We start from the raw sequence: 10512 nt of genomic DNA, 5'->3' as shown, positions 1-10512 counted from the left end.
CAGAAGATATTGATCATTCAGATTCAAATTAAGTCAAAAAACTATTTGCTTAAAAAAATCCTATTTATTATTATTATTATTATTATTATTATTATATCTCCGAGTGGAGGTGTGGAAGTGGCAGTTTTCAAGGTTTTTATGTAGGAACAGGAGCTGGTCAACATGCACAGTATGTGAAAATGTCTCCAGCAGTAGAAAACACACGTCCACAAAAATGTGAAAAATACAATAAGAAAAATATTAATTAAATATTAGGATGAATTTAAAATTGTCACCCAAAAAAAATCGCGATATATCGTGAAATTGATTTTTTTCCACACCCCTAATCCTACGCCTGGCTCTGTGTGTTTGTTGTTGCACCATATACACTTTCCACCTGTATTTCATGTCAGATTAAATGGCAAATTGTTAGTTTGTTAAATCATTTATAATCCATGCTAAATTGTTTTGTGAATGAGGAACAAAGCAATACTTTCAGTCAAAGAGCAGTTTATCAAAATGATACACAAAAAATACATAAAAACAAGAGAGTAAACACAATTATAAAGTATACATTATTATTATTTTTACATAGCAGTAAAAAAAAAAAAAAAACTGTCCTTCAGTCGTGTTCAGTCCTGTTTCTGTTCACTTTGTGCTGCTCACGTGTCAAAAGTCTTCAAATTTGAATTCCAGCCAACTCAGCAGATACACGTTGTAGAAACCCCAGCACGTAGAGACAGAAGGTCATCTGAAGGCCAAGTTTACCGCCCAGCATTTACAAGTTGCGTAACGACACGAAATGAAGCCGTCTAAATCGGCGCCGCTTCATTAGGGCTGATTCGCTACATTCATCCCACTAATGGAGTTTTCTCTTCACTCCACTGTCGGGATGAAGGTCACGGAGCTGGACTGGTTGTGTGAGCTGGTGTTTAAACAGCCTCTGTGTCAGAGTGGAAACAAGCAGAGAGCCTCATTACGGTGCCAGGCCACAGTGCGCATGTCACACGTGCCGGAGACAAATCGGTGCAGGAATGATCCAAAGATCCAATGAGAGACAGATTTAGCATTAGCATCATGAGTCCTGCAGTGTTTAAAAAACAGAAATGGACTCCAGGAGAAAACTGAGTGAAACAACCTCGACAGACGTCTAAATATAAGTATTTATTGCTTGGATTTCTTCTTTTTTGACGTTTCTAATGTACAGTGTGTAACTCAACACACCTCATGGAAGTACAAGTTCTTCTTGTTCTGGAGTTAAAGATGCTACATGACACCAGTGAGCACTGAAATAACTCCAAACTTCCAGGAACCCTAGAGACTTCTCAGACTTCCAAACATACAGTATGAACGTGTCCAACCTGTTGGTTGCGGTCTCTTTAATAAACACTAGGAGCGGTATGTTTACTGAGTTATTTATTTATAGATTCTCACACTGTTTGCACGTGTCCAGTTTCTCCGTCGTTCTTCTTTGTGATTAGGATGAGGCAGAAGGCGATGATTAAGGATTGAAATTTAAAAACTGAGGTGGGTTTTTTTTTTTGTTGCTCTTTTTTGTTTGTTGTAAAATGCTTCGTAAAAAGACAAAATGCAGCAAATCTACTTTGTCGTCATCTTGACAGAAACCTTGACTCATCTCCTTTGTCCTCCGTCACTCTCCCATGGTCTCTGTCCTCCTGCTATTTACACACAAACTGGTCCACGAGTGACGTGCAGCGTTTGCACTTGACGTAGCAGCACCAGTGGAACTTGCAGTGGCAGCGCTCATGCTTGTAGGTCTTAAACTGGTCGTATCCCCTACCGCAGCACATCAGCTCACAGCCGTCCATGCCCTCTGAGGTTTTGTTGCAGTAGCGGCCCTGCGTGCCCATGGAGCCCGTCGTCTCGTTACGCAGACAGTAGTCCGGACTGGGGTCGATGTAGACCAGGTCCTCTGGGGTCGGGGTGTTAAAGCGCTTGTCTTCCAGCTCCAGCTTCCCCTGAGGAGACAAGCAGAGGATTAGTAGGAGCGCGTTAGAGGATTTCTACATTTAGGAAAGCACAGAATTAAGACAATTTCTCTCTCTGAGAGACTAATGCACGCTTTTATCACTAACAGGCTTGACTACTGTAATGCTCTCCTTTCTATTCTACTAAAAAATACAATCAATCAACTCCAGCTTTTTCAATATTCTGCAGCAAGCGTACTGACCAAGAGCAGAAGAAGAGCACACACTACTCCTATTTTTAAAGTCTTTGCACTGGTTGCCTGTTAGTTTTGGCATTGATTTTAAAATGGTTTTATTAGTTTATAAAGCACTACACGGCCTCGCCCCAGACTACCTATCAGAAACTGAGATTCCATTATAGATTTTCACTAGGGATGTAACGATTCACTCAACTCCCGATACAATTCGATTCACGATACTGGGTTCACGATACGATTCTCTCACGATTTATTTTACAAAATGGGACTGTAGACAATTTTTTTTTTTGGGAAAAAAACTAGAAAATACGGCACTATTTTCCTTTTATTTTTCATTGTCAAAAGAATTCCTTGATAAACTATTCAAAACAATGCAATTTAACTAAAAATAAATCTTGAATGAAATAAATAAAGGAATAATACACATGAAAATGAAGCCTATTAATTTAAATTCTGGTTCTATAATAAACAATGCAAAACTGCATAATAGTTCTTTTTCTTTTTAAAAGTGCAACTGAAAATGTATTTTGTGCCTTAACAATTGGACTTTTAAAAAAAAAAATTACGTCATATTTGTTTGGACCAGCAGAGGGCGCTGGTAATACAGTGGTCGGTTGGCATGCAGATATCTTGCAGTGAAGAAGAGAAGCTACGCTAGCAGACAGAGCTAATAGAAAAATGTGACTTTTACAGATATTCAAGTAATATTACAGATATTCTTTCGGTGCTAAAGGGGTAATGAATCATTTATTAACAGATTTAAGAGTAAAAGGCAGCCAGAAAGAAAGTATTAGCAGACTCCGCCCGCCGCCTACACTTGTGGATAGCGCCCTCTGCTGGTTAAAAATAGTACTGCGATTCAATTTTCAGAAAATCGATATCAACCCTGATACCTATGAATCGATTTTTAACTGCCTTACGATTAATCGTTACATCCCTAATTTTCACATAAAAAAAAAAAAGCGATATTTCTAAATGTGGACAAAGTATAATTTCGCTTTGAACGTGTTTCCATTGAATGTTGTTTTTGGCAGGAACCTCGCAACTACCGTGAAATCTTCACGGCAGGACGCTCCAAATCTCCTCATAACACTTTGTTGTTTCACGTCTAATGTGGTAGTCATAATTTTTAAGTATAATAGTAAGAAATGTCTGGGTTTTCCTCTTCTGTCCACACGTACCACGTCATGTTTTCTCAGAAAGAAGTGTTCATGTGACCATGTACGTCATGTTCTGTGACTTGTATTTCTGTAAAAAGTGTCACCCTAGCGCTTTTGCGACACATTTCAATATCAAAACGTCTGAAATTCCTCCTCATGAAAGTGTCAAAACCTTTAAGCGATATTTGAGTGTTTTTTCAAAATTCAGGCGTTTCCATTACCAGTTTTTATTAGATTTTGCACATTTCCATAGGTAATGGCATCACAGCCAGAGATGGTTTTAGTTTATGAGCCCAGCCGGACCCCCAGGGCCTCTGGTACTACTCTTTTAACTGTTCCAAAGACAAAAACCAAAAAGTTTAGAGGCTCCTCCTTCAGTTTTTATGCTCTAAGACAGTAGAAAAGCCTGCCGGGGGATCTGAGAGGAGCTGAGAATATCACCATCTTTATAACGCAAGCTAAAAACCTATTTATTACAAAGGTTTGATGTCAGCTAGAAATAGTTCCTCTCTTTATATCAAAGAGAAATGGCAAAAGGAGCTTGGGGAACACATTTCCGAAGAGGAATGGTTGATCCTGTGTGAGACACAGTGCACGTCCACTAGCTCCAGGACCTGGAGGGAGTTCAACTGGAAAAATGTGATCATTCATTCAGGAGGGGAATGGTCTTAATCCAGGAACCATGCTGGAGATCATGTGGACACATGGATGTGGACCACACACATATAATATGGACATGCCCGAAAATAAAACCTTACCGGGATAAAATATGACAGACGCTAAATAAAATAATAGGATATCAGATACACAAATAATGCAAGGTACTGTATTTGTGACACTTAACAGGTGATATAATACAATACAGTATCTAATTAAAATATTAATATCACAAGACTGTGGTATAAACCGACGCCCCCGACTGTGGAGCAGTGGGCGGGAATTTAATCTTCAAATTTATGTGAAGCACTTTGATCTACAATATACTGTAGGTTCTACAGTATAGAAATAAAGTTTGATCTATTGATTGATAGATAGAGGCAGAATGAATGATACGGTACCTTGCGTCCTATCCGCATGGCGGCAGCACTGGAGTATTTCTCCTTCAAAAACTCTCCAACGCGTCGGAAGTCGGCCAGCTGGAGCCAACAGGTCTTCAGACTGCAGGAACCAGAGACGCCATGACACTTACAGGCCACGTTGGCAAGATTATACACAGCCTGGTTAAAGAAAAGACACAGAAACACAAAGTTACCTCATTTACCTGCATCTAAACAGCAGGAAAAATAACTACTGAACTTCTATCACGGTGGATACAAACTATGGCCAGTATGAAAAACTCAAAATCACATCTATCATAATGTGAACTGTACTGAAACATCCTCATTTGAACCAAACTTTACTTTCTTTTCATGAAAATAAACCAGTTTTTTGTTTTGTTTTATTTTTTTTTCTGTTTTAAGTAATACTGATGAGCTATGCACTATTTGTGAATATGCAGAATGTTTGTATGATGATATATGGGTAAATAATTGATTTTTAATTGTATTTAAAAAAAACAAACAAATTCAGTAGTAAATAAAGTTTGGATTAAATACATTTACACGTCTTCCTACTCCTTTACACACATGTAAAGTGAGAAGTTTAAGTGTTTGTGGATGAAATCAATGATGTATTTCTGCTGTTGTAATTCATAATTTTTCATTTTTTGTTTTTTTAAACTTATTGTTCTGTTATTATTTCACATGTTCAAAATGAAGACATCAATCAAAAGATGCAGAAGAATTAGGAAGGTTGAATGGAAAACTGTAAAGTAACTAAAGTATTAAATGCAAAAGTATAGATAACTCAGAAAAAACGTACAATGAAATGTGTGTGTGTGTAAACACCTAAATAGACATTTAACACAATCACATACAATAATAGGTTCAAAAGAAGCAAATAAAACAATTATTAAAAAAAATCCAAATAGTGCTGATAATATGTCAATAATAAAACAATTTCTTTAAATGTAAATGTAGAGAGGAAGTTTTATTTTTAGGCTTTTTTGTTGTTACATTTTGTTATTGTTACGCTCGTATAATAATTATTAAAAAAATCTTTTGCTTCAGATTTTGTCCTCTGCTGCCACCTAGTGGCTAATATACATTATTACATCGTTTTACATACATAGTTTTTACAATACACGCTCACACTGAGCTCATAACAGCTTTATTTTAAAGGCACAACATTAACTACATGAATCCCAATTTATTACAGCTTTTATCATTTTATCTGCATTTTAATGTTGCAGAAAATCTGTATAAGTGTTGGTAGCATGTTGTTTATTTACTTTAATTTTATCAAAGAAAGTGTAGCAACTTACGTATAAAACATGTTTTATGTATTAAGCATTTTTTTCATGATTGTTTTGTATTTTTGTTATGAATAAATAATAATAATAATAATAATAATAATGAATAATGTTTTTTTTTTTCATTAATATGTTTTTTAATGGTATAACCCAGTGTTTTTCAACACCTGGAATTAAAATGGGGTCTCCTGAAATGTCTTGTAATTGATAAAAAAAAACAAAAAAACTGGTAAAAACATTCAAAATATTTTGAATTATTATTTTTCAAATACACATTACACACAATAAATATCAAATAACTGTATCCTACACTTAAACTCTCTCAAATATAAATCGTGTTTGAATAAAATGCAGTATAAAAACATCTGAGGTGGTGTACTTGTCACTTTGTGCACTAATCCTGGCTACTCTGTGTTTGTAACACACTTTAATAAACATGGTCAAAATCACTAATTCTGGAATAAAAATGTCTCTGGGGTCGCTGATAATTCATATTTCGTCAGTCTTCAGAAAAACAAAAAACAGAACAAACAACACACAATTATCTAACTAATCAGCTGAAAGTAGAGATGTAACGATTAATCGTAAGGCAGTTAAAAATCGATTCATAGGTATCAAGGTTCACATCGATGCTGTGAAAATTGAATCGCAGTACTTTTTTTAACCAGCAGAGGGCGCTACCCAGAAGTCATGGCGGCGGGCGAAATCTGCTAATACTTTCTTTCTGGCCGCCTTCTACTCTTAAACATATTCATAAATGATTCCTTACCCCTTTAGCACCAAAAGAATATCTGTAATATTAAGTGAATATCTGTAAGTCACGTTTTTCTATTAACTCTGTCTGCTAGCATAGCATCTCTTCTTCACTGCACTTAGCTGCATGCCAACCGACCACTGGGTTACCATCGCCCTCTGCTGGTTCAAACAAATATCTGCCGCAAATACAGTGCAGACTGTTTTTTTTTTTTTTTAAGGTCCAATTGTTAAGTCACAAAGTACATTTTCAGTTGCACTTTTAAAAAGAAAAATAACTATTATGCAGTTTTGTATTGTTTACTATGGAACCAGAATTTAAATGAATAGGCTTCTTCATTTGTATTATTTCTTTATTTATTTCATTCAAGATTTATTTTTAGTTAAATTGCATTGTTTGAATAGTTCGTCAAGGGATTCTTTTGACAATGAAAAATAAAAGGAACATAATACAGTATTTTCTAGTTTTTTTTCCCCCCAAAAAATAAAGGAATATTTTTCAGTCATTTAAGTACAGTCCCATTTTGTAAAATGAATCGTGAGAGAATCGTATCGCGAACCAAGTATCGTGAATCGAATCGTATCGGGAGTTGAGTGAATCGTTACATCCCTAGCTGAAAGGGTGTAGAATGAAGTAAAAGCTTATACACACCTACGCCATCACAAAAACAAAACAAGGCTCTTTAGAAAACATCACCAAAAAATAATTAGGAAACTAATATTACTATTTTTACAATACACATTCAATATATAGTCTACACAATATATATATACATACAGTTTATAAATACACATCAAACATATATACATATATGTACACATGTATGTACATAATAATAATATATTATTTCATATTTACTACATAAATTTCATCAGTTAAATTGAAAATACAAAATATAGTGTGACAATATTTAAATCAATAATATTCTCTATCACCAAATATACCTTTTTCCTGCCTTTATAAATCATCGCTGTAACCTGACAGCTTTGATTGTTGTATAAATCTGTGGTATAATTGTATATTTGTATTATTATTAGGGCTGAACAATTTTGAAAGAGTATCTAATTGCCATTTTTTTCCTCAATATTACGATTGCGATTTAATATGCAATTATTTTTTCAAGGGCCTCTTGTCATGTATTTTTCAATGAACACAAGCAATAAATCAATCTGTTTCATAATAAACAATTTCAGATTTATTTAAACTTTAAATAAATATAAAATATACATTTTAAAGCACAGATTACAACAACAAAGCAAACAAATATGTGGCTTCACCTTTTCAACATATCTAACTAATTTCACATTTCATGAAACTTACTTATTTTATTTTTTACAACTGTAATGTGTGCACTTGTATTTAATCCCTATTTAATTAACTGTCTTTTACTTAATTATGTACATTTTTATTTCTCGCTTTCTTTCTTTGTTTAGTGTTTTTTCTTTTTATTTGTAAAATTTCTTGAGTGTCTGTAATGCAAGTTATTTATCCCCCTGGGATAAATAAAGTACTTCTGATTCTGACTATTATGTTTACTAAGTATTACAATATTTTCTACCATTATATACATATTATACATTATTGCTGTCCAAGGTAAAATTGCTGCCCTTCGTTCTTGTACTTACTAATGATATATGACTTAAAAAGCTTTTTAAACTGGTTCATGTTGATGATTTGTTTTATTTCATCCTTTAGACAGTTCTATAATTTAACCCCTGCTATTGATATACTCATCTTTTTTCAGTGTTGTTCTGGCATAATGCATCTTGAAATGTAGTTTTCCTGTTAAATTATATTCCCCTTCTCTTTCCAAAAAATATTTTCTGCAACCCATTATTTAAAGCTGGGGTATGTAGAATCATGAGGCGCTCCACGCTCCCCACTCTCCTCCTGAACGAAACACTTGCGTGCACGCGCACACTGTGGAACTCTTTGCGACTGTTTTCTCCTTAGAGACTAGTAACAAATGTAGGAACTTTATCTTGTGCTATTGGAGACTTTTCTGATGTTTTAGAAATATGAAAGCACGAATCACTCACTGCTGTGAGGACAGTTAGAGTCAGAGCTGCACCTCTAACACAAGCAGCTGATCAGAGTAGACACACTCTGTCCACACTGCAGAATTGGGTGTGTTCTTTCCACCTTAGATCATTTTTAATAAGCGGATCGCTCGCCGTTCCTCCTGACCAAAAACATATATCACGGTATTTTTCTAAATTCTAACGGTTTCACGATATATGACGGTATTTTTTTTCATGCATAATCAGGTGTTCACAGCATTTTCTACTGGTTGAGAGGGGAATTACTGCTGTAGATTGACTTAGGATGGTCTATTTTACTGTCATGATGAGTGAATATTGTAGAATAATTCCACACTAGTAATAATACAAGCTACAACAAGACACAGCCCGACTCTGTCTGTTATTAAGACATCCACACATGTAAGACCCACTGGCTCTTTGCCCCGCTAGCTTAGCTTTAGCATTAGCTTCATTTCTAGCTTTAAATGCTGCATACCCAGTGGTGTGGTGGTTTCTTATGGTAAATATGGTAGCGTTTTGTTTGCAGCTCCACCAGGACTTATTTCCGCGTTACAGGAATTACAAATTTCAATCCTTTGCTCTCTCTTTTGTGTATTACTGGCGACATGCTAAGCTAACCGTGCCCCCGTGAGCATAGACATTATATACGTATATAATATCTATGTCCGTGAGTGTTGTATTCCTGTAGCAGAGGCATGCGCATGCAGGGACATGCATTTCTTAACCATTTACACCGTAACTAACATCAGAGCGCTACTGTTTACATTCTTATTTAGAAGTGCAACCATGAAAAGGGTCCTGACTGAAACGCAGCGTAGCGTAGCATTCAGATTGTTGTGTAATCAAATACACCGGTATATAAAAAATTCATATCATAACGAAAATATATACCGGTATTTGGTATGAACCGGTGTACCGCCCAGCCCTACGTTTGTGCCTTTATTCTGTTGCTTCTCCACCTCTGTCTTCCTTTTTCCTCTTGCTTTGCCGTGTAACCGCTGTGCCAAAAGCCCCATTAGAGACTTCACCTGTCATATATTGCCATGGGACTGTCCCTACTCTCAGATCCAGAACGGGCCAGATCGACTTTTGACGAGCAGCTCGAGCCGCCATTAGTAAAACAGCTCATGTAATCACCCTGTTGGTAGAAAGATCTCTGATTGAAGTCCAGCGTCACACTTCAGAACACTTTGGATTACAATATGCAATACAATGTAATAAGATTAATATGGATTTTTGACTAAAAAAACCTACATACCCCAACTTTACCTTAATTTAACTATGACAAGTTATGGAAAAGGTTGAAGTTCTGATAGTAACCCTTAGAGGGAGCCCTTCACTCTGCTGTTGGACCTCTTCCACACACAACAGTCCCTCTCCTACACACACATGCACATTCACACATAAATCCCAGCGTGCCCTGTCACTGCTCATGCACTGTGTCGTGTTTTCGTGCACCACCAAGCCTGAAACACATTCCCACACATCCGCCGACAATCCTCGCTCAATCAATTCCTTCTGATTCCTGATTTCCCCCGACTCTCCTCGACACAAATGAAAGCCATCACTCTGTCTCCTCAAGCGCCTGCTCTCAGTTACCTTCTCACCCCTGCCTCCTGACCCCCACCTTCCACCTCCTCCTCTACTTTACTACCCAGCAGGCATAGCAATCGGCACCCTCCAATCCAGGGATACGACCCCTGTAACCCCTCAGAGGGAGAACAGGGGACAGTGGCTTTCTGTAGAGCAGGAAAAACATCTTTTTAAAGAGATTTTCAAGAATTGTATCCAATCAAACCAACTGGATACATTGAATAAGACATTTATTTAGCATTTTTTTGCTCTTTAAGGGTTCTTGTGCAGCTAAAAGACTCGTCTAAATTGGAGTCATGTGCAAACAGGAGGGAATCATTGGGTTTCACGGCTCCTCGCTGCTTTACGAGCCTTCGTGCTCAACAAGACCCCCGGCTGTGAGGTTTATGAGAGGCTCAGAACAAAAGTAATAAAGAAACAGGAGCTGAAGCCAGAGATGATTTCTGCGT

At 36.5% G+C, this 10512-nt stretch overlaps 1 protein-coding gene across 2 annotated transcripts in view; it reads right to left on the bottom strand.

The window, feature by feature from the left end:
- Positions 1-1483: 1483 nt before the first annotated feature.
- wnt5b (wingless-type MMTV integration site family, member 5b) overlaps positions 1484-10512 on the bottom strand; it is a 122478-nt gene continuing 113449 nt past the window's right edge. For both annotated transcript variants that reach the window (XM_028448393.1, XM_028448394.1), the window contains 2 exons: positions 4383-4541; positions 1484-1958 (listed from right to left, as the gene is read on the bottom strand). In XM_028448393.1, coding sequence (XP_028304194.1) covers positions 1659-1958; positions 4383-4541 — 459 coding nt within the window. In that variant the 3' untranslated portion in view covers positions 1484-1658. The remainder of the gene's footprint in view (positions 1959-4382; positions 4542-10512) is intronic.

The sequence above is a fragment of the Gouania willdenowi genome, chromosome 6, assembly GCF_900634775.1.
Source record: "Gouania willdenowi chromosome 6, fGouWil2.1, whole genome shotgun sequence".
NCBI classification, from domain to species: Eukaryota; Metazoa; Chordata; class Actinopteri; order Blenniiformes; family Gobiesocidae; genus Gouania; species Gouania willdenowi.
Note: the sequence above shows the minus strand (reverse complement) of the source record. Positions and strands in the feature narration are given on the sequence as shown.